Below are 24,904 nucleotides of genomic sequence, written 5' to 3'. Positions count from 1 at the left end.
CCTTTCCTTTATGCAGATGTGTAAAATACCTAATTTATGCAAGAAACTTGACCTCTTGCATTCCATTCGTGAACTGCCAGAATCCATGGCTGAACTGGGGCCAGTAAGTATCATACCTTTATTTCTGTGGGTAATCATATTATATTTGTTTGTGTGTGTGCCTTAAATAAATTTAAACACTGAGCTTGCTGTAATCCTATCCATACTTACATTGGATAAAGTCCCTTTGTACTCAGTGGACTGGGATGAATCTGTCAAACTTGCTTTCTCTTGGTATTTTTGTTTTCCCCTCCAGTCGTAAGTCCACATTAGCACATCAGTTTAGATATGCTAAATCGAAGTTATCATTAAGGGAACCAAAGGCATGCTATAGCCAAACATAAACAGGCAAATATAAAATAAACAGAAGAATTATACATTTCAATACGTTCTTTTGTATATGTTACTTGACTGGAGAACTGCATTGCAAGCTTTGGAGAAGCACAAATTTTGAGGGGTGGCTGTATTTTGGTTTGCATTTTGTTCCAGGAAGTGAGAATTAGGTAGGTTCACCTTTAAATGTGAACTAAACTGAATTTCTGCCCCCCCATCCTTACTCCTGAGTCAACATGCTTAGGGATGCACTATAAAGCACCAGATGCCCTCCATGTCAATTTTAAAAGCCGGTGTGTCTATCTACGTATGTGTGTGAGCAGAGATTTTCCTTGGAAAAAGCAACTCACCCGTCATGTCGTTGACATTCATATTGTAATAATGCGGGCAGCCTGATGTATAAGTTGTCATTTCACTGCATTATTCAAAAGAAATGTGGGGAAAGGTTTTGATGATCTATGTGTTGCTCCTGGATTTGATAGCCAAGAGAGTCATAACTAGCATGAAAGTAAATTTGAGATCGTCTAGATTTTGAAATACAATATGCGCTACCTGCTGGGGTATCTAAAATAGCCTTGGGCAAGTCAAAACCTGAGAGAGTTCATTAGCGGAAATAGCACCTCCAGTAGGTAATACCTCATGAATGATGACACAGTCCATGCCAATCAGAACAGCTGATACCTTGTAGATATTGTTTGAGATTTAATTTTCGAGATATTTGTCATTCTTGTTTACCTATGGAAACGCAGTCTAGGTGCCCAAGCAATACATCCAACATTGACTGTTTTGTTTTACATAATAATGAAAATCTGGTTTGGGGCTCAAGGTGTCCACAGTCTCAAAAAGACTGCCAATCATCCAGTTTGAAGAGGCTGCAGGGAGGGAGCTGAACTTAACCTGAACCCCAAAGGCTGGTTCAAAGAACCTCCTGCATTGTGTCAATTGCAACTAAGCATCAATGCTAAAACCTCTCTGGAGCCTTGAACCTGAACTACAGCCAATTGCTCCCAGATACTGGTTGAAAATAACAGCTCTCTGTTGGGTGCTCCCAATGTCATTCTATTTTTGGAAAAGCAGGTATGGGGCACCGGTTTTGATTGGGGTCACAGCATGAGGAGAGAGACACTTTCCCCCACACCATAGCCCTGGTCCAGATTACATACACCCCTTATTTAATTGGAGCTGCTATAACTTGTGGATGGGAAAATATGAAAAATTAATTTTTAAAGTCCACATGTTTCTCCCTCTATGGCTAATAGCAGCTCTAGGGAGGCAATCCTTCTTTAATTAATGAGCTCAATATAAGGGTGAAAAATATACATCCATATTGGGAGAGACAAAAGAAATAAAGAAAAAAGAATATCCAACCCAACAAGATCTGAACAAGTTAAAATTGCACATCCTTTTTTCATTATGGAAATCAGTTTTGAAAGAGCACACTGGGGTCAAAATAAGAATGAGTTGGGATTATTGACAAGTGTGCGCTGGGAGAGTAAGAGAGAGTAACCTTTTGCACCCTGTTTTTGCCCTACTGTGTAGTTGCAGAAGCAGTGATTTGCACAAACCCTCCATAGGGAGACACCTGTGTTCTGGGTGCAGGGGGACATATGATTATGCACACAAGTGGCAGATAAGACAAGCTACTGCCTGTATTGAATATTCAGGCTGCTATTTCTTCCTGCTGATTTTTGAAACTAACAGTGTATCTCTTTGAGAACACAAAGCATGAAATGACTGGCACATTACCTGCCAATAACGTGTCAAGGGCCATCAAAGGCTGCTACTTCTAAGCAAAAGCAACTTTGCAAAGGGGTAACATGAAGTGGAAAAGTTGCAGCAATGGTGGCATATTAACCCTTTCCTTGCCTGTTGGTTTTCTGCTCAGAGTTGCCCTTTCACTGCTCTTATTCTGCCTGTGAGGTCCAAAAAGCAGACTTTTTCTTCACAGATCCTTCAATCTGTCTCTGTCACCCTATAGAGGAGGGAAGGGGAGGGAAGATTAGGAACACAGAAGCAGCACAAAGAGTCCAGTTACCCCTTCTCACCACCTTTTCTGCTCCAAATTGCCCTTTCTGAAGCTGCTATTGTATGTAATTACTTTCCAAGTCAAGTGTAGCCAACATGGTGCCCACAGGACTAACAGAAAAGCAGCCTTGCAGGACAAATGGGGAGGCCTGTGGGGCAATCTTGGCCTACCAGTTTCCTGGCCTGTTATAGCACAAAAGTGCCTCTCCACATAGCAATTAACGTATTAATATTTGGGAAGCATTGCAGGAACAACTAATAATTGTGAGCCAGTGTGGTGTAATGGTTAAGAGTGGTAGACTCATAATCTGGGGAACCGGGTTCGCGTCTCCGCTCCTCCACATGCAGCTGCTGGGTGACCTTGGGCCAGTCACACTTCTCTGAAGTCTCTCAGCCCCACTCACCTCACAGAGTGTTTGTTGTGGGGGAGGAAGGGAAAGGAGAACGTTAGCCGCTTTGAGACTCCTTCGGGTAGTGATAAAGCGGGATATCAAATCCAAACTCTTCTTAATAAAGTGGTCCAGTATAAATCTACCACTAATCCATTATTATTGCATCAGTGACATGTTGCACAATGTGCCCACAAGCGAATGCCGAAGATCCCTGCCATTACAGTGCGTGAGAATGTAGCAATCTTGACTATGAAGTCTTCATGGCAGATCCCTACAGAGGCCCCTTTTATGGCTTGAGATTCCCGTGGTCTAGATTAATTCCTGACTGACCAGAAACAATGCAGAGAGCCCCATTTAGTCACCCTTGACAATTTAATCAAACGATGCCTCCTTGTGTTCCAGCTCATAAACCAGAAGATCAGGGCATGCAAACAGCTGCAGGACAACCTGAGATTTGTTGCTGTGCTGGAATATATCTTAGCCATTGGGAACTACTTAAATGAAAATGCTGGGAGAGAGAAGGCCAAAGGCTTTCAGCTGTCTTCTCTGGCTAAAGTAAGTGGTTTTGCTGGGGAAAGGCTTGGATTGTAGGAGAGTACAATTTCCCTTTAAAAAAGTGTTTAAATCTCTCTCTTTTTCTCCTGAGTGCAGATAAATAATACAGCAATGTCATTCCCTTCAGATGAATGTTTTCTAGATGCTCCAAACCCCTCAAAGAAATGCTGAGACTCAGTGCAAACTACTCTGGCAAAGTCCAGACCCTCCAAGTGTCCCTATTTTCCAGGGACAGTCCCAGATCTACAGAAGCTGGCTCAGTTTCTGATTTGATCCTGGAATGTCCTGCTTTTCCTTAGGACGTCTCCTATTTTCACTGGAGAAATGTTGGAGGGTATGGAGTTATGTGACCCCTGAGCCAAGAAGATAAGTAACTATACAACCTTTAGGAGACATCTGAAGGCAGCCCTATATAGAGAAGTTTTTTAATGTTTAATGCCTACACACACACACACACACACACACACACACACCATATTTACTCGAGTCTAATGCACCATCGAATCTAATGCGCACCTCAATTTTTAGAACCTTGAAACCAAAAAAAGTATTTGCTGGTGAATGTAAATGTGCCATCAAATCTAATGCACACCCTAATTTTCACAATGTAATTTGGCGCAGAAAGGTGAGTACAGGTTTAGATTTGAGTAAATACAGTATATTGGAAGCTGCCCAGAATGGTGGCTTCCATCTGGTAGTCTCCACATTGCAGGAATATCATTTAAAATGTGTGGACATCTGCAAATAACAAAATTTTGTCCGAAACAGAAATTAATGAACAACAGTTTCTGGCCAGAATTAAGATGCAATAGGATATGCCCATGTAAAAGTGACTTTTTTGGTTGTATTATCTGTGATCCATTTGCAGGACTGATGATTTGCCTTTGAAAATGTTGGCAATAAGAGCAGTTTCCTTTGCCTCAAACTCTGTGTTTGGCTGCTCCTATTACTGACTGCATAGTCTCTAGGCAGCCTTGAACCTTTAAGCATATTATCAAATTCTGCCACATCTCTAAATAGAAGTGGAAGTTATTTTCCCCCACCATGGCACTTCCCAGGGATTTCAGTATATTGAGTGAATGATTTATGATGCATGCGACAATTCAGAGCCCCAATTTGGATGTTTGCCTTTTTTTTATATTTCTGCTGAACTACCACATTTATCATTATGAAAAATATCTACAAAACCTTACTGTGCCAGACAACATCTTTCTCCATCCCACTACAGAGACTTAAAGCATTGTTTTACATGAACTATTCTTACTGTTTTACACTGGAGTGTGAAACCTTTTGTCACTGTCTAGGAAATATATATGTCCCATTTTCAATGTTAAAATCGTCCAGTGGGTTACTCCCAAGACCACATTACCTGCTTTCCTTTTTGTACATGGGTGTACAGCTATTTTTGCCAGTCAAGCCCCCTTCAGACATTTTCTCTCTCTGTATTTAAAGCATATGTGAGGGAGCAGCACCCTCAACACCTCCATCCCTGCTGGCAACACCTTAATACATTCAAGTTTTCTGCGGAAGATCAGAGAACCTGTGGAGCATCGGGAGTCAACTTGATGCCCTCCAGATATTGTTGTTCTCCAGCTTTCATCAGCCTCAGCCAGCATGGCCAAAGGTCGGGTGCAGAGAGCTGAAGTTATTCAATTTTGGGAGGGTGCCCTGTTGCCAACTGGTGTGGAGGAATAATTTCTGGAGGGGGCTTCTGTCTCTCTAGTGCATAAGCCCCCACCCCCCCAAAAATGGAGGAATGTGACAAATACCAAAAGGTGAAAAATGCCTAGGTTGTTGTATCTATTTAAAATATAAAACCTTCAGAAGAATTATTCCCAGGAGTAATATTTACTCAGCAGAGAGGACCCTCTTGGTAGTTCCTCTGCCCTCAGAAGCTTGGTGTGTGTGGCAGCCTGGCAGAGGGCTTTCTTCAACCTTTAAAAGGTTTCTCAGAGCAGCTCAAAAGTGATAAGAACTTCCCCCAAAAAGCCCAAAATAGCAGAGTAGTGTAAAAAAAACTTTAAAACAGAGGCAATGTTAAAGCAGAACCCAAAAACAAAATTTATAAGTCAAATAAAAAGGTCTTCATTTGGCACCAAAAATACATCAATGTCAACACCAGGCATAGAATCCAATGTGGTGCTAAGTCTCTGTTTCTGCCAGTGGAAGCATTTCACAATGCAATCTTCCCCCTCCTCCTGTGCTCCCTAAATTTAAGGGTTTCTCTAACCTCCTGGAGTGGGTTTGGGGAGGACACAAGTCGGGTGAGGAGACAGGGGGGAGTCCCATTATGAAAGTGGAAAGTCTTGAGCTGATGGAGCGAGTTAGTAGAATACTGCTCATGGCAAGCTTCCCTGGAAAAGGTATGTCAGACATGGGTGTCACAATGGAGAAGGTCCTGTCTGAGATCACCACCTACCTCACTTCTGAAGGCAAGAGAAATCACTGAAGGGTCTCTGAAGAACATTGCAATAGCCAGGCTGGTTCTTAGCTATGGTAGTATTTCTCAGCTTTAGTTCCTAAGTGGCATTGTTGATACCTGTCTGTCTCAAGAGACAATGGAGTGCACCTCCAGGGGTAGAGTCAAACCACTGCATTAGCAGCATCAAAGTGACCTCCCCAGGACACAAGCCTGGGCAGGGTGTATGGAGGTCCTGGGCTGCCCAGATGACAAGACTTCTCTCAGCCTCACTGATATCTTCCCAGGGAAAGCAGAGCTATACATTAGAGGTGTTGGGTAGTGGTGGGGGACACCTCTGGTGGGGGACACATCATGCTCCGTCTGAGGTAGTTCACCCACCTTTGGTCCCCATCCTGAACTCAGCTCTCAGCACGCAACAGTGGCCATACCCTGGGAATGGCTTCAGCTGGCCAACTAAAACAGGTAAGGGTAGCCATTGGATCTCAAACTGTCTATGAGTTAGGAACTTCCCTTGTATCTGAAGGCTGGCTCTGGCAGATTGAGCGGACAAGACCAATGGCCAAGATGGTAGTTTCTGCACATGCTGTAGAGGGAAGTAAGGGACAGGTGGGGCTTGCCAACCTGGGAAGGAAGCCCATCTAGAAGGATAATCTGATCCTAAGCCTCTGCTGCCTTGTGGAACATCTTCAGGAGAAGAAAAGGCTAAGAAGTAAACCCTACACACAAATCCAGATTGGAGTCCCTAAGGTGGTTGGATGGGGCCTTGTACACCTCCTTCTGGCAAATCCTACAGTGGTACCTCTGGTTACGAACTTAATTCGTTCTGGAGGTCCATTCTTAACCTGAAACCATTCTTAACCTGAGGTACCACTTTAGCTAATGGGACCTCCTGCTGCCGCCGCGCGATTTCTGTTCTCATCCTGGGGTTCTTAACCTGAGGTACTACCTGAGGTACTACCTAACGTGTTTGTAACCTGAGGTACCACTGAATTCACAACATCCTTCATGAGGATGCAGTGAGAAAGGTAGTACAGGCCCTTTGCAGAAAGACCTCTGAATCCTGTTAGGTTGGATAGAAGCTTAAAGAAATCTTAACCCCACTTTTCTGCTCTTATTAAATTTTCCTTGGAGCTATAACATTTCCCCGCTGCCTCCATTTTTGAAAATAATACACCCCAAATCTAGGCAAGCCTGTCAATTACATTGCTGTCTTCTGTTTGTAGTTATCATTGCTACGAGGGAAGGAGAGGAATTTCACCTTGCTCCATGCCCTTGTGGAACAGATCTTCTTACATGAGCCTGATTTGGCTACATTTCCTCAGGAGTTGACAGAATTTAAAGCTGTTTCTGCTGGTAAGAGGATTGTTTCCCTTCCCTTCTTTCTTGCAAATATTGCTTTTCTCAAAACACCCATTTCCATATTAGATATGTGAGATACTTATCTGGGTTCACCATCTGACTTCTTTTCTGCTTTGCCACAGCTTCCATCAAAGGTCTCAGTGCTGAAGTTGAAGGTATGTAAATATGGTTTCAGAATTCACCGAAAGCATTTTTCACACATTGTGAAGTCACCTGGAACTGGGTTCCATCGTGTTGAGCTTGTAGGTCTCAAAGAGAAGAGCTTTTTGGGTTTGTTTGATTCTTTAAGAATAATAAAAAAACACATTCAAACTACCGAGGGGTGTGGTTGCCATGGCAATATTTTAACCTGTCATGTCTCTGCAAGGGAATTTGAGGAGAAATATCTAAGTAATGGCCATGAAGTTTCCAAATTGTGCATAGAGAAGTCAATTTCATTTTGCCTTAAACCAGTGCTCCATTGACCTTTAGAAGAGGTATGGGAGGCAGAAGAAACTTAGTGTGGTTGCGAAACAAAGACTCAGGAAATAATTTAAATCAAAACTTTGAGTTAGGCATTGAGATAATGGAAATATGCAGCAAATCATCCCAGATCTCTCCTGTCCCCTGGACTAACAGGTAACGTGTCCTCATCCTGGCTCCAGTGCTCTCTGCTAGGCATGTAAGGAAGAGATGCTAGTGTTGGCCAAGGATGCAAGGAAAGTTCCTGATACATCTTGTTGGCTGCTGTTGAAAACAGGATGCTGGACCAGATGGTGCCTCCAACAGAGGGCTCTTCTTATGTCCTTACAGAAAATCTCTCTGGTCTCATTCTGAAGAAGGCACCCAAGTAGTGCCAATCCCTGCAGGAGGCCTACTGTGGAGGTTGAAGGAAGCACGGTCTTTACCGTATTTTTCGCTCTATAAGACGCACTTTTTCCCACCTAAAAAGTAAGGGGAAATGTGTGTGCATCTTATGGAGCAAATGCAGGCTGCACAGCTATCCCAGAAGCCAGAACAGCAAAAGGGATTGTTGCTTTTGCTGCGCAGCGATCCCTCTTGCTGTTCTGGCTTCTGGGATTCAGAATATTTTTTTTCTTGTTTTCCTCCTCCCAAAACTAGGTGCATCTTATGGTCTGGTGCGTCTTATAGAGCAAAAAATACGGTATTTTCCATTGCTCAGTAACAGAGCACCTGCTTTGCGTGCACAATATCCCAGGTTCAAATCTCCAGGGTACTGCTGCCAAAATACTTTGCCCATCAGAGTAGATGGTACTTCTCCAGATGGAGAAACTGTCTGACCGGCTGGCATAAGGCACCTTCCTATGTAACTTTATGATTGTCCTCAAAATTCCACTCTCAGAAAGATCTACCAGCAACTTTAGTTTAGATTTCAGAGCCCCAAAACCTTTGAAGATGGAACAGTCAGAAAGAATTCAAAGAGGCATGTGTGTGTATCTTACAAAATGTATTACATGCAAGAAAGAGTAGTTAATTAACCAACCAACCAACAAAATAATTTACCATTTCCAAAAATGTATCCTGACAGATGCCGAGAATCAAATATACAATTACAGTACTTTTACCTTAACTATAAACTTCCTATAACGTATACCAACATATAATCAATTATTGTATCAGGAATATATCAAATTCCTTTATAATAATCTGTATTATTGGATTCCATTCACACATTCCAGCTGCCTTGTTTGGATGTCTCTGAATGTTAGTTTAATGATCCCTATCCATATCCAAATTTTCCTTACTAATTCCTTTTTAATTCCAGCTTCTTTGGACTTTGACTTTTCAAAAAGTATTTTTGGAAGTGCAAGGATTTCTGCGTTTCATATTTTTGAATATGTATTTGGTCCCAGTGCTTATATCCAATCCCAGTTGAAAAGGGACCAAATTTGCTGGCCAAATGCAAGATAGAAGTTGGGAGAGCTATGAAAGAGAATTTCAAACCAAATTGAAAAACCATAAGGTTTGATGGGAAGACTCCAGTTGACTGATTGCAGTGAGATATTGATCAGATGCTTGCAAGTAACCAAAGGCATAAAACTGTCAGAGAACTTCAAACTGGGGTGGGGTGGAAAAGATCAAGAAGAAAAAGCAATGATTTGGGGGAAAGCCAGTAGCCTACTTTATTGTGTTGTACAGAAGGTATACTATGCATGTTATGAGAAGCTCACTATGGACAGTCCTTTTCCCATTTTGATGCCTACTGTCCTCAAGTGTTGAATAGGATATTGCAGGGAGAAGCACCACATGCTCAAAGGACATACTTAAAGGTTTGCATTAAGCTATCATTCTTCTCTGATTGATGATTGATTGATTGGTGAGTGCATGAGAAGTATCAGCTCCTGAAACAAACAGAATGAATAAAGTCAGAGCAGTGTGAAAGGCAAAATGCCTCATTTTCTTCCTCTCTGTTTTGTGATTAGTTTTACGGAAAGAATTAGACAGCATTGCTGAGTGCAGAAGACTAATCAAACCCAAGGTTATCAAGGCAGGAGCTGTGGAGTCACAGTTCTACAAAGAGCTGAAGGTAACTGTGGTCAGGATTATGTTTAAATGGGTATATACCATGCAGAATTTCAGAGATCAGATGTGAAGGGATTTTTTGGATGCAGGGAAAGAAGGGTTTATGACAAGAATGGGGAAATTTTGAATGTGGCCCTACAGCCCCTTGCGACTCTTCCTGGACCACTCACCCTCTTTCTAAGCCACACTTCTCACAGTACATATGCTTTCTGGAATGAATGAATAACTGAACTGAGATAATGCATTTTGCTTGCTTAGATGGAGTATAAAGAGGCATGAACAGATTTGCATGGCTGAAATGTGTCCTGCTGTATGTAGGTATGGGTCACATCCACAGAGCTGCCCATTTTTGCCTCTGGCTTTGCATCCTCCATAGTCTGTGTCCCCCAGAAAATTCCCCATGGGGGAATGCAAAAGATTCCCCACTCCTCGTTCACAGAAACTTGTCTGCAAGTCACCAAAAAATTTGAAAAAACCAAGCAAGATCTAGACCACAGACTCTGGGATGTCCACTAATGATATTTGGCAGCCCACCATGCACTCAGCAAACCTCTTGGATTTTGTCCCTGCCTGGGACTCTCTGCACAGAGGGGCCATCTGACTGGTCATGATCCATGTCAGTTTGACACCATTCGTGTTACATGTTGTAGATTCCTGTTCTAGAAAGTTGCATGGCTACAACTCCTAGCATGACGTAGCAACAACGTTAAAGAGAAGGAAATAAGTATTCAATCTCTGTTTGGCTATTTTCCTCATCCTATGACTAGCTTCAAGTTGTCACACATAAGAAGAAAGCTTGAAAGCCTCACCGTCACTTGCCAGAGCAAGGAGATGCTACTCTACTGCTCCAGGAGAACATGTTACTGCTATTGCTTAAAGTTTATGTTCCATCTAAGCCCACCATCCAAGACATCACTGCAGTGGAGCATTTTCCTTCTTTGTCCAGGATCTGAAGATGACCTGTGATGTAATTTGGCATAGCCAAGCCAATTGTCAGTCTTGATCAATAATCCTCTGCGTATGCTACAGATTCATGTCTATGTGATTGTGTGTTGCCAATTTCTCCTCTAGCTGTAGCCATATGCATTTCTTTGAATGCCATACCAGAGGGTTCTCTGACCTTGAGGAATAGCGTTTCAGAGGGTTATTACTGGAATTGAATTTATTATCTATTTACAGCCCAGTTCATACTTATACCATGGTGAGATAAGCAGCTGGCTAGCATGTGTCAATTTGCTAAAATAAATATCATGATCATCATCATCATCATCATCAAATGAATACAGAGAAGAAAGATACACAGCATAATAATGTTTTTTTAAAATTTAAAATACTATGGCTGCAATCCTAGTACCACTTACCTGGGAGCAAGCCTCATTGAATAGAATAGAACTTACTTCCAAGCAGATGTGGTTGTTATGATGATGATGATGATGATGATGATGATGATATTTATACCCTACCCATCTGGCTGGCTTTCCCCAGCCACTCTGGGTGACTCTCAACAGAATATTAAAAACATGATAAAATATTAAACATTAAAAACATCCCTAAAGAGCGCTGCCTTCAAATGTCTTCTAAAAGTCAGATAGTTGTTTATTTCCTTGACATCTGATGAGAGAGCGTTCCAAAGGGTAGGTGTCACTACCGAGAAGGCCCTCTGCCTGGTTCCCTGTAACTTCACTTTTCACAGTGAGGGAACAGCCAGAAGGCCCTCGGAGCTGGACCTCTGGTTAGGGTTGTTAGCAGATAACATGGTGGGCTTGTGCCCCTTCCTAGTGCTGGTATGAGAGGAGATATTTGAACTTCTGCTCTCACCTTGGTGCTGTGTGATGGATAGTTTGTTTAAACCTGAGTGAGGGACCCTTTACAGTGTGAAGCCTACATTCCCTTGTGGGCAACCTTCCAGGAGCTGGGGCCAGTGGCAAAAATGGAAAGCTGCATCTTTTATGGTAGGCTACATTCCTTGCAGGGACGCAGGTGGTGCTGTGGGTTAAACCACAGAGCCTAGGACTTGCCAATCAGAAGGTTGGTGGTTCGAATCTCCACGACGGGCTGAGCTCCCATTGCTCAGTTCCTGCTCCTGCCAACCTAGCAGTTCGAAAGCACGTCAAAGTGCAAGTAGATAAATAGGTACCGCTCCGGCGGGAAGGTAAATGGCATTTCCGTGCGCTGCTCTGGTTCGCCAGAAGCGGCTTAGTCATGCTGGCCACATGATCTGGAAGCTGTACGCCAGCTCCCTCGGCCAATAAAGAGAGATGAGCGCCGCAACCCCAGAGTCGGTCACGACTGGACCTAATGGTCAGGGGTCCCTTTACCTTACATTCCTTCCACACGGAGGCCACACTCACATTTCTCCATTCAGGCGAGCAAGAAGCATTCTCCCAGCTCATGGGCACCTTCAAGCCAGGCAAAAGCATTGAAGGAGGCTGCAGAGCACACCTAGTGAGGAGTGTGGATTGGAGAAGGGCATGGCTTGAGAAGAATCCTGACAGGGAAGGTCTGCAGGATGGCCTGAGGTTCTCCACTCCTTGCTTAAGCCTTTCTCTCACCCCACCACTATGATGGAGAAGTTAAAGGAGTGGAGGATGCCTGCGTGTGTGTGTGTCTGAGCGTGGTGCATGTGTGTGCGAATTCTGAACATTCAAGTTTGACTCCCTCCAACCCAGTGTTTGTGATCTTTTTTTATTGATGTTTGTAAGTGGCTTTGAGGTCGCATTAGACTTTAATGTGACACTCATTCCAGATTGTGCTTTATTTTTCAGGATTTGATTCAGGCATATGAAGGCGACCTTTCTCAGTTATTTAGAAGCTGTCAAGAAATGAAAAAGGCCTATCACAACATACTGGTATGTTTTATTTTAAAATATAAGTGTCAAATAAACTGTTTTCTTATCAACAGTGACCTCTAGAAATGCAGAGAAATATCACCTTTGACAAATACGATTCATAGTGCAGCGTTTAGGCTGCATTCTTAAACACCCATTCTAGGGAGCGAGCTCTTGAGAACAGTGCACTTTTGAGTAAATGTGCATTGGATTAGGTACTTATTGAAGGCAGCAGTCCTGCATACATGCATTACATGGGAGTAAATCTCATTGCATATAGGAGGCATTTCTTCTGTTCCACTAACTATGCTTAGGAATGCACCATCTAAGTTTTAAATCAGATTGCTGCTGTTCATTTAATCAACTTGCACAGTTTACCTTAAAGTGTGTCAGTGCTTTTTCAAAATAAATAAATAAATAAATAAATTTAAAAAAAACATAATTAAAGTAACAAGGACTTCTATCAAATAACACTAAGTGACACAGACAAAAACCTTTATTGTATGGAGATTCCTAATGCATTTCCTGAATGAAGTGACTCTTTGCATCAACACTTATTATCTTTGAATTTCCTTTCACGGGTGATGAATCCAATTAAAAAAAATATGATGAATCATGGCTAATGCAAAGTAGTATGCAAGAAGAAGGATGCAAAACAATTCTCCATAATTTTCCAAGCTGCGGTAAATCTCAACACATTGCACTCTCTCTGCACATCTTGACTGTAAATGCTGTACCTATTTTATGCTTCAAGTTCATGTTCTTGCAGTGGCAATGACTGCTGTGGTGAGGCCACTTTGGATGTTGCCTTTAGCAATGTGAGAGCTGCTGCAGCAAAGCTGCAGCAAAGCTCCAAAGCCAGTGTGGTGTAGTGGTTAAGAGTGGTAGTCTCGTAATCTGGTGAACCAGGTTCGCTTCCCCGCTCCTCCACTTGCAACCGCTGGGTGACCTTGGGCCAGTCACACTTCTCCGAAGTCTCTCAGCCTCACTCACCTCACAGAGTGTTGTTGTGGGGGAGGAAGGGAAAGGAGAATGTTAGAAGAAGAAGAAGAAGAAGAGTTTGGATTTGATATCCCGCCTTTCACTCCCCTTCAGGAGTCTCAAAGCGGCTAACATTCTCCTTTCCCTTCCTCCCCCACAACAAACACTCTGTGAGGTGAGTGGGGCTGAGAGACTTCAAAGAAGTGTGACTGGCCCAAGGTCACCCAGCAGCTGCATGTGGAGGAGCGGAGACGCGAACCCGGTTACCCAGATTACGTGACTACTGCTCTTAACCACTACACCACACTGGCTTTGAGACTCCTTCGGGTAGTGATAAAGCGGGATATCAAATCCAAACTCCTCCTCCTCTTCTTCTTTCTGCTCTGTTTGTCAGTGGAGGAAGCATGGATGACGAGCTTGCAGGGTAGATGCTAGTTATTCCGTAAAAAATAAAAGGTGCTCTACATATGCTCTCTTCTTTATTACCACTCCATGCAGCCCAAGGATGAACTCTGATGTTGTCAGGAAGAGGTTCCAAGGCTAGGATCCGGTGAGCCCTGCCTCAGATCACACCCATCATGCATGTTCATGGCTCTTATTTTCTGCTGTAGACGTCTGAGCCAGCCTGAGATGGCTAGATTTCATCAGGCCCTTGATAACCTCCATGGTGCTTGACTATTTAGACTGTGAGCCAAAGTTCCCAAGCACAATTCAAGGTGTCGGTGATTATGTATAAAGCCCTAAATGGCTTAGACCATGGCTATTGGAAAGACCATCATTTATCCTTTGGGCTTGGAGATCAAACATAGCTTTCCAGGCCTCTCTAGTTGACTCCTTGAGTGTTGCCTGGCTGGAACACCTCCTTGAGCTCCAATGATGTTTCCTGCTTGTTTGGATGGAGTACAGAGAGGGCTGTGAGAGTATTTGTAATAACTAGCCTACTGTAAGATTCACATTTGTTGCCCCACCCACTTTTGCCTCTGGCTCTGCCCACCACTATCATGTGGCCCCTGGAAACCTTCCAAAAAGGCCCTGTGACCTTCAGACTGGAAAAGGTCAGAGGCTATGCTCCATGTCCTTCAGAGACTTATCTGGTTGGGATTGCTCTTCTCAGTATGGGAACAAAGGTTATGAAAGGTGGGAGAGCAGGTGGATCTCATCTCCCTAGTACCTGCAAACTCCTCCTCCTTTCCCGGGCAACCTGCCAAGAAAAGACTATCCTGGTTCAAAATGTTTTGCTCTGGGGAGCCCACTGGGGCAAGAGTTTTCCCAAGAGGAGGTTACCTCCTGGGACTATGACACAAAGCCACTTCTTAGACCACAGCAACTCCTCGTGTTTAGGTGAATTCTCCCATCTGTGGTTTTTAATGTTGGGTAAGGTTTCCGCTCCCAGGAAAGCTCTCCTGAAACTCTGTGCATTTATATGGTTTTCCCGCTGCATGGGTTCTTCGATGTAAAATAAGTTGACTGCTTACACTGAAGCTCTTTCCACACTGCGTGCATTTAAATGTTTTCTCCCTTGTGTGGGTTCTCTGATGATGTGAAAGGCAACTGCTTACACTAAAGCTTTTTCTACACTCCATGTATCTCCATGCCTTACTCCACATCACATGTACTGAGGATGCAGCCTTGGATCACAAATGATAACTCTCAAATCTAATTTGCTATGCCACTGTGTAGCTACACTTTTTAAAATAAAAGACAAGAGAGACACTGAAAAAGACCTTGACATATTCTTATGAAAAGGTTATTTTCAGTAAAACCTCACTAATTGCATTTTTCTGGGTCCAGCATTGCTTTAATCTTCTGCTCCTGTTCAGATGATGCTCCCAAATGCTTGAGGGGCCTCACCATCCCTTTCTGTAATGTTTTATGTAAAACTGAGAAGCAATCACCTCTCTACATACACATTCTCATCTGCAAATAACATTGAATGTGCTCTGCACCAGAAGCGGCTTCCTAGAGGGAGCGGATCAGTTTTGCTAGCTTCCTGGAGGGTGGGTCACTGTTGTTTACTGAGACAAAAAGGGGACCATGGTGTGGACATCAGCATAGTGCGCTAGCGGGAGTGTTGGATTGGTTCAGCTCATGCATTTGCACCATGCCAGACTCCCTGATGCCTCACCCATCCTCCTCAATGTAAGTATCAATAATCCACCTGCCAGGAAGCTAGTGCAGGGTCTCTGCCTGACTCAGCTAGCTCTTTCTGCTCTGCACCTTAAGGTAGGGTTACCAGCCATCCCCGGTTCCTGGGGACAGTCCCTGGATTTGCATATCTGTCCCGGACAAATTCTGTCCCTGGAATGTCCCCAGATTTGCAAATCTGTCACTGGGAAATGTGGTAACGGCAGCCTCAGCAGCCCAGAGCCAGTCTGGTAGCGCGGTTGGCTGTGGCTGGCTTCAGGAGCTGCTAGCTGCTGTGGCACCCACCATTTTTCCTCTCCAGAAGTCCCCATATGGTGTGTCTTGTGTGCAGTTTTTCTACCGGGCAAGGTGCAAAGCAGTTCTTTCACACCCTGTGAAACATAAATGTGCAGGTTTTTAAAAACTAGGCTACAGCGCGCTGCCCACCTGCTACTCCCGAGCCTCCCCTGATCTCCTGCCCCCTTTGTTTGGACAGATCGGGGTAGGCTCAGGAGTCGCAGGCGGGCGGCTGTTGCCCAGTTTTTAAAAAACTCTGTGCATGCTTCACAGGGTGCGAAAGAAGGGCTTTGCACCTTTATACAATATGCATGTGTGCTTGGGCCCAGGGTCTTTTGCCACACCATCCCCACTACTGACTCCCTGTTGCTGCTCAGCTCCAAAAAACTCCCCCCAAAAACCACAACTTGTCCCCGGATTCATTGAAAAAATCTGGAAACCTTACCTTAAGGCTGCAATCTTGCGCATGCTTGATAGGAAGCCAATGCTATGAAAGTCAACAGAATGCAAAGTTGGATGGATCTGTTGATTTCAGTTTCTCTCTTTTTCATTTCCCCCTCATTTCTCCATCAGTTTATTTTAAAAATCCTCTCTCTCACACAAATTATTTGCTTTTTAAGTGCATTTTTCTTACTATGCGCATATTTGCAAGCAACGTTCTTGAATGATCACATTGTTTTCACTCAAATAATGGAGACCTTCTTCACAAAATTCGGAGAACTGTGAATTTCAAATGGTAGGTGTGTTTCAGTTTGTTTATTGGTTCAGGAAGTATCAGTCAGGCTGATCCAACCCCTTCGCATCACTAGTGGGTTGTATTTCCATTGAGTCTCACTGCGGTTTACTTCTGAGTAGCTGTGCCTAAGTCTGCACTATGAGTTATGACTAATCTTTGTTGGATTCTACCTGGAGGCTGTGATTTTCCACCCATTTCAAATGGGTGCTTAAAAATCTGTTGCAGAACACTGACACAGCAGCTGTTCAGAAGCTTCAAGCCATATCATTACTATAGCTTTTGAATTAAACTGTGCAACTACAGACTACTATGTTACAGCCTTTGAGGTTGTACTCTTCTGGCTATGGAACAGCCTTCCCAGAACAGAATTACCTGGTGGTCATTTTGGTGACTAATGACTACTTTTTTTAATTAAAAAAATTTCACATTTTAAGCAACTAGCATTCTAAACAAAATCTGGATGGGGTTTGTCTAAATTGTCTTGCACAATTTTTCTCCACCTCCCTTCAATTTTTTAATGCTCAGATTTTGTTTGTTTGTTTTGCTTCTTGGATTTGAACATTTTGTTCTGAGTGGCTGTGGAAACACAACCAGATGGGCAGGGCATAAATAATAAAATTATTAATTATTATTGATAGGATGCTCATAAGGGACTGTTTATAAAACAAGCAGCCAAGCAAGCACATGCATTGGTTGGATGTGCTACTCTTTCCGCTGAACATCTATAGCAAGCAGAGTTCCCAAGCCTGTCAATACTCCTAAGAGTATCCCACAGCTATTGGTAGCAACTGCATTATCAACAGTGTAGATAAATCTATTGGTTGCTGCACTTGTTACTCCCCATTTTTGGGGTATGTGTGTGTGCTTCATCATAAGGAGATATGATGGGATTAACATCTGATTCGCGTAGGATTGCCTTCAATTTACCCCGCTGGAGATCAACACCTTCTAGATGTTTGGTCGTTAGCTGTAGAAATAGTATCTTTTCTTCACTACTGCTTAATTATTGGCAAGCCTTTCGTGGGCTGTGTTATCATCTACAGGCTTCCATCACCCCAGAGGTGCAATTAGGAGCTCATTGTGAGAGCTATTGATTAGTCACTGATAGAGGAAGTTTACTTGATTGGTGAGTGAATTAGATTTGGAATGATTTGTGACTCTTTGCTTTGGGTCCCTGTAAGAGTCTGTTGTCAGATTATGCGTTTTATTGATACGCCAAAATAAAGAGAAACAGAGCAAATGAATAATCAATTGGCCATCAGAACAAAGGATAAGGAGACTTTGCTGAAACCATTCTGTGCAATTGATGATGGGCCATAATGCAACTTCGCTTAAACAGCAAAGGAACAAATTCCATAGTGTGAGTTTGCTTTTTAAGCAATGCTGTATGGTTATTTGATGAGGGATAAGTAGTGAGGTTCCAACTCGGTATGAAGGAGAAATTTGATTTCATCTGCAGACTCTATTAAATTCTCACTTTCCAAAAAAAAATATTATGTGAACTGCTACCTTTCAAAATGTGCACTCATCTGAATTTTGCTATGCAGTTCGTCAAATAATGTTTTAAAAAATGCATATATTAAGGGCAATGGTGTATATAAATACAATAAATAAATATAATGGTGAGAGCATAACAAAGAAATACATTATATTAGGACAAATTGTTTGGAAAAAATGTGTACATTAGTGAAAACTTCATATAAAATGTATTTATTAGGAGAAATTTGCACTAAAACACTGATTATTTTCATGAGGGTTTTTTTTTTATGGCTGCAGAATGTGGAGAACTATATTTCAGATCAGAAAAATAAGAAACTGGGAGAACCAAAAGTGACAGATCCTTCCACCCTGACTTCCAGTTTCTCTGATTCTAACATGGGCATGCCACAACAGCCCGTATATCTGAAAAATGCTTTTGCAATGCCTCTCCACCATTTTTTCTCCAGACAAAATATACCCAACCTTTCCTTATAGCGATTGGACTCCAGGTCCCTCACCATCTTTTGCATTAGTACTTATTTTACTGTATTGAACAGTTTGGATGTTTGGAATTATGTATTGTTTTATGTAACTTCTTTTAGTGGTCACCATTTTTAGGGGCCCCTTCATGGATCACTGCCTTGCCGTGGCGAGGGGGCTTGAATAACTCAGAGAAGCTATGAACTATACCGAGCAGGGCACCCAAGATGAACAGGTCATAGTGGAGAGTTTTGACCAAACGTGATCCACCTGGAGGAGGAACCGGCAAGCCACTCCAGTATCCCTGCCAAGAAAACTCCATGGACAAAGACAACAGGCATATAAAAGTTATGATGCTGGAAGATGAGCCCCTCAGGTCGGAAGGTGTCCAACATGCTACTGGGGAAGAGCAGAGGACAAGTACAAGTAGATCCAGAGCTGATGAAGCGGCTGGGCCAAAGCCGAAAGGACGCTCAGTTGCGGATATGCATGGAAGCGAAAGGAAAGTCCAATGCTGTAAAGAAAAATATTGCCTAGGAACCTGGAATGTAAGAACCATGAACCTGGGTAAGTTGGATGTGGTCAAAAATGAGATAGCAAGAATAAATATTGACATCCTGGGCATCAGTGAACTAAAATGGACGGGAATGGGCGAATTCAGTTCGGATGACTATCATATCTACTACTGTGGGCAAGAAACCCGTAAAAGAAATGGAGTGGCCCTCATAGTCAACAAAAGAGTGGCGAAAGCTGTACTGGGATGCAATCTCAAAAATGATAGAATGATCTCAATACGAATCCAAGGCAGACCTTTTAACATCACAGTAATCCAAGTTTATGCACCAACTACTGGTGCTGAAGAAACTGAAATTGACCAATTCTATGAAGACTTACAAGACCTTATAGAAGTGACACCAAAGAAGGATGTTCTTCTCATTATAGGGGATTGGAATGCTAAAGTAGGGAATCAAGAGATAAACGGAACAACTGGCAAGTTTGGCCTTGGAGATCAAAACGAAGCAGGACAAAGGCTAATAGAGTTCTGTCAAGAGAACAAGCTGGTCATCACAAACACGCTTTTCCAACAACACAAGAGATGACTCTACACATGGACATCACCAGATGGGCAACATCGAAATCAGATTGATTATATTCTCTGCAGCCAAAGATGGAGAAGCTCTATACAGTCAGCAAAAACAAGACCTGGAGCTGACTGTGGCTCAGATCATCAGCTTCTTATAGCAAAATTCAAGCTTAAACTGAAGAAAGTAGGAAAAACCACTGGGCCGGTAAGATGCAATCTAAACCAAATCTCTTATGAATACACAGTGGAAGTGAGGAACAGGTTTAAGGATTTAGATTTGCTGGACAGAGTGCCTGAAGAACTATGGGTGGAGGCTCGCAACATTATACAGGAGGCAGCAACTAAAACCATCCCAATGAAAAGGAAATGCAAGAAAGCAAAGTGGCTGTCCAACGAGGCCTTACAAATAGCGGAGGAGAGAAGGCAAGCAAAATGCGAGATAGTGAAAGATACAGGAAATTGAACGCAGATTTCCAAAGAATAGCAAGGAGAGACAAGAAGGCCTTCTTAAACGAGCAATGCAAAGAAATAGAGGAAAACAACAGAATGGGAAGAACCAGAGATCTATTCAAGAAAATCGGAAATATGAAAGGAACATTTCGTACAAAGATTACCATAATAAAGGACAAAAGTGGTAAGGACCTAACAGAAGCAGAAGACATCAAGAAGAGGTGGCAATAATACACAGAGGAATTATACCAGAAAGATATGGATGTCTCGCACACCCCAGGTAGTGTGGTTGCTGACCTTGAGCCAGACATCCTGGAGAGTGAAGTCAAATGGGCCTTAGAAAGCACTGCAAATAACAAGGCCAGTGGAAGTGATGGTATTCCAGCTGAACTATTTAAAATTTTAAAAGATGATGCTGTTAAGGTGCTACACTCAATATGCCAGCAAGTTTGGAAAACTCAGCAGTGGCCAGAGGATTGGAGAAGATCAGTCTACATCCCAATCCCAAAGAAGGGCAGTGCCAAAGAATGCTCCAACTACCGCACAATTGCACTCATTTCACACGCTAGCAAGGTTCTGCTTAAAATTCTACAAGGAAGGCTCAAGCAGTATGTGGACCAAGAACTCCCAGAAGTGCAAGCTGGATTTCGAAGAGGCAGAGGAACCAGAGACCAAATTGCAAACATGCGCTGGATTATGGAGAAAGCTGGAGAGTTCCAGAAAGACATCTACTTCTGCTTCATTGACTATGCAAAAGCCTTTGACTGCGTCGACCACAGCAAACTATGGCAAGTTCTTAAAGAAATGGGAGTGCCTGATCACCCCATCTGTCTCCTGAGAAATCTCTATGTGGGACAAGAAGCTACAGTTAGAACTGGATATGGAACAACTGATTGGTTCAAAATTGGGAGGGACTTCCGGGTCAGCGCCATTGATTAATGGCGGATTCCCTCTGAGTCTCGGAGGGACCAGCTCCGCGGGATCGGGTCTTGCCGCTGCGGCAAAGCGGGGACCCTTTAAAAATCACAGGCGGGGGAAGCCTGTGAACGTGGGGACTCGGCGGGCACCATTTGCGCCCCCCCAATCTGCAAAGGGACCCTTTTAAGGGCTCCGGAGCTTGACGGGGAGCGGCACGGTGCTGAGAGTCGACTGCTTCTTCCGCAGAGCGAAGCCGCACAGCCGTGATCGGAGAGCACTGACTTTTTCCTGGGACAATTATCTATCTGTTTTTTCTCTTTTTTATTTTTTTTATTGTAATATTTTTGTAATATTTTTTAAAATCTTAATAAATATCTTATAAAAAAAAAAAACAAAATTGGGAAAGGAGTACGACAAGGCTGTATATTGTCTCCCTGCTTATTTAACTTATATGCAGAATTCATCATGCGAAAGGCTGGGCTGGATGAATCCGAAGCCGGAATTAAGATTGCCGGAAGAAATATCAACAACCTCAAATATGCAGATGACACAACCTTGATGGCAGAAAGTGAGGAGGAATTAAAGAACCTTTTATTGAGGGTGAAAGAGGAGAGCGCAAAATATGGTCTGAAGCTCAACATCAAAAAAACGAAGATCATGGCCACTGGTCCCATCACCTCCTGGCAAATAGAAGGGGAAGAAATGGAGGCAGTAAGAGATTTTACTTTCTTGGGCTCCATGATCACTGCAGATGGTGACAGCAGTCACGAAATTAAAAGACGCCTGCTTCTTGGGAGAAAAGCAATGACAAACCTAGACAGCATCTTGAGAAGTAGAGACATCACCTTGCCAACAAAGGTTCGTATAGTAAAAGCTATGGTTTTCCCAGTAGTGATGTATGGAAGTGAGAGCTGGACCATAAAGAAGGCTGATCGCCGAAGAATTGATGCTTTTGAATTATGGTGCTGGAGGAGACTCTTGAGCATCCATTCTGAAGGAAATCAGCCCTGAGTGCTCACTGGAAGGACAGATCATGAAGCTGAGACTCCAGTACTTTGGCCACCTCATGAGAAGAGAAGACTTCCTGGAAAAGACCCTGATGTTGGGAAAGATGGAGGGCACAAGGAGAAGGGGACGACAGAGGGTGAGATGGTTGGATGGTGTTCTTGAAGCTACCAGCATGAGTTTGATCAAACTGCGGGAGGCAGTGCAGGACAGAAGTGCCTGGCGTGCTCTGGTCCATGGGGTCACGAAGAGTCAGACACGACTAAACGACTAAACAACAACAACAACAACATTTTTAGGGGAAAAAATCCTTTGAACAAATGGCATATACATTGGCTAAATGAATAAATATTTGTTGCCCTCCTTTGAGCTGACCATAAGTTCTACCATTTTCTCTTGAGATAGACTCTGCACACCCTTCAGCTGGTTTGGATGGTAATGCCAACTGGAGCATATGGGAATTGTAGTTCAAAACATCTGGAGGGCACTAGGTTGAGAAAGGCTGTTCTGGACCCCTAAGAGCTGTACCTCAATCCTCATCATCCCACCCATATAATGCAATTGTGAGAAGCACAGAGCCTCCACCAGGAAAAAGATGGCAATATTTCTTGCCACCTCCCTTTTCTTACCCTAAATGCTTGGGGCAGAAATTGCAGGTTAAGACATACAGAATGTTGTAGATGTAACCAACGACAGACAGAGATAGCTTTTCCTTATGCTGCATCCAAGAACTGGGCAAATTCCAAGTATGGATTTAATGGCTAACTTGTTAACTCTGGCCAAATTGTTCTTTATCCAAATAGCTTAAAAATGCTACTGTGATTTTCTCACTTAGGACAGTGGATTGGTTGAACAAACTGTGAGAAACAGATGAAGTTGACAAGTTAACTATCCTGATTTTAATTAGGGAATGCACTGAGGATACAGGTGTGCTTATGTATTCAATAATAGTATCCCCTTTCTGAATTACTGGAATAATAATTGAAAAGGAATTTGATGTGATTTAGAATTTCTCAAAGATTATATATTACAGGTGTAATTCAAGAGTAAATCCTTGCTTTTAATTTTTGTTGTGCAAGTGAAATAAACTAACTGCCCATTACTCTATTTAACACTTAATCCCAAATAGTGGTGGAAATAATTTTTAAAATCTAGAATTCTTTCAAATGATGCCTGGGCTCAAATTAGGGTGCCTCTCAGGAGAAGGGAGTTCTATCATTGTGAAACAATCACCAAAATGACCTATACAATGGTGTGCGGTCAGTGAACCAGGAGGACTAGGCCAGTCCCCTAAATGTTTCCCTGGCACCTTGTTCTCAAAGCCTCAGAAGGTCCTACCCAGCTTGGGAAGGAGGTGTGATGCTCACATGCAAAACTTCGTGACATCATGCACACTCCTCCCACAATCATCCTCACAAGCTGGTGCCTCTGGCCCTAACTGTTCTGCTATGAAAAATTTCACCGCATAGGCTCAGGTTGTATATATGTGTAAATAAACCATATATCATATAGACACCACAGTCACCACTGTGCCTCATTTCCAAAAGGAAACACAAGCCCTGGGTTAGTGCCTGGGACCCCTGGAATCTCACACTTGCTTGGAGATTGGTGTGGCATGCATATCAATAAGGAATCAATACAAGACATCTTAGAAATGTAGAGGCAATTGTCCTTGTTTAAGTGTGTTGGGCCCTGTATATTTTGATCATAAAGAGGCCTGATTCTCACTTTAAGATACATGTGGGAAATGCAGGAGAGAACACAGAGGATGGAATAGCATTTCTGCAATGTGGTGGATCTGCTTATCTTGACCTTTTTGCCATCAGTTGCCATCCTTATACCATTTGTATTCAAGGTGCTTCCAGCAATAAATTCTGCTTGTAAACCATTTGGGTTTGGCTTTTTGTAACAGAACCTTCCAACACAGTTTAAGTGCCATTTTGCTTCCTGGGCCTTCATTGTAACAAATCCTACACTCACATAGAGGAAGCAGGCTATATTTCAGCTCGTCACTCTTGCCTGATCTTTCCAATCCAGAATAATCTTTACATGGCTCATATGTGAATAACATTAAACAGCTAGTCATTATTATTGTTATTATCTTGCAGATGAAATTTGGGGAAGCAGAAGATCGAGACTCAGAAGAGCTTTTTGCCTGGATTTCAACTTTTATCAGTGATTTCAGAAGAGTCTCAGCCGAGATGATACCATGAGTGCAGTCACTGATTCGGCAAAACTGAACAGTGTTGCCTTGAGGGTGTCGGCAGAAATCGGATGATTTGTGGGGTTATTGTTTTAGTCATTTGCACATCAATGAATTTCTGCTTGAATGTAACTTTCTTAATGACCTTGCAGACCCTGTGCTGAAAAACCACTGCTGCCAGGAAGGCCCAAATGGGATTTACAATAGTTCTTCCAGCTAGAGGTAAAGTAAGGAGAACAGGACAGTTGATTTGTTATCAGGCCTGAACCAGTCTCTGAATGTAAGCCAAGAACTTCCTAACTTTGTGAAAGACCATGGACTATATGTGATTTGCCACTTTCTCCAATGTGCTGCCCTTCAGATGTTCTGGAGCTGTAGTCCAAAAACATCCAGAAGGCATCAGCTTGACAGAGTTTTTTTCAGACACAGAAGAACAGCGATGTTCTACTGTAACCCTTTATGGGCCACCTTTGGTATAAATTATAGAAATCTATCACTTTGCTCTTATTGTATGTGGATATCAGAGCAGTGCTTTCTACTGACCTCAGGTATCCTGAACTAGAGAAAACAGTATCCACGTGTACAGGTGCCCTCAGTGCTGGCCCTGGACCAAAGAGTGCCCCAGGTGAGGAGCATCCTCAGTGGCCCTCTACCGAATACCATTTTTCTGA

General features: G+C 42.9%; 1 protein-coding gene across 2 annotated transcripts in view; it reads left to right on the top strand.

The window, feature by feature from the left end:
• Positions 1 to 24,391, top strand: part of LOC128416481 (disheveled-associated activator of morphogenesis 2-like) — a 47,837-nt gene extending 23,446 nt beyond the window's left edge. The window contains exons 6-12 of one of the 2 annotated variants that reach the window (XM_053394298.1): positions 17 to 103; positions 3,192 to 3,344; positions 6,990 to 7,119; positions 7,248 to 7,280; positions 9,549 to 9,652; positions 12,414 to 12,497; positions 24,139 to 24,391. In XM_053394298.1, the coding sequence (XP_053250273.1) occupies positions 17 to 103; positions 3,192 to 3,344; positions 6,990 to 7,119; positions 7,248 to 7,280; positions 9,549 to 9,652; positions 12,414 to 12,497; positions 24,139 to 24,243 (696 nt within the window). In that variant the 3' untranslated portion in view covers positions 24,244 to 24,391. The remainder of the gene's footprint in view (positions 1 to 16; positions 104 to 3,191; positions 3,345 to 6,989; positions 7,120 to 7,247; positions 7,281 to 9,548; positions 9,653 to 12,413; positions 12,498 to 24,138) is intronic. The other variant, XR_008331222.1, reaches the window with a different exon arrangement.
• The last annotated feature ends 513 nt before the right edge of the window (positions 24,392 to 24,904 follow it).

This window comes from Podarcis raffonei, chromosome 6, assembly GCF_027172205.1.
Source record: "Podarcis raffonei isolate rPodRaf1 chromosome 6, rPodRaf1.pri, whole genome shotgun sequence".
Lineage (NCBI taxonomy): Eukaryota > Metazoa > Chordata > Lepidosauria > Squamata > Lacertidae > Podarcis > Podarcis raffonei.
Note: the sequence above shows the minus strand (reverse complement) of the source record. Positions and strands in the feature narration are given on the sequence as shown.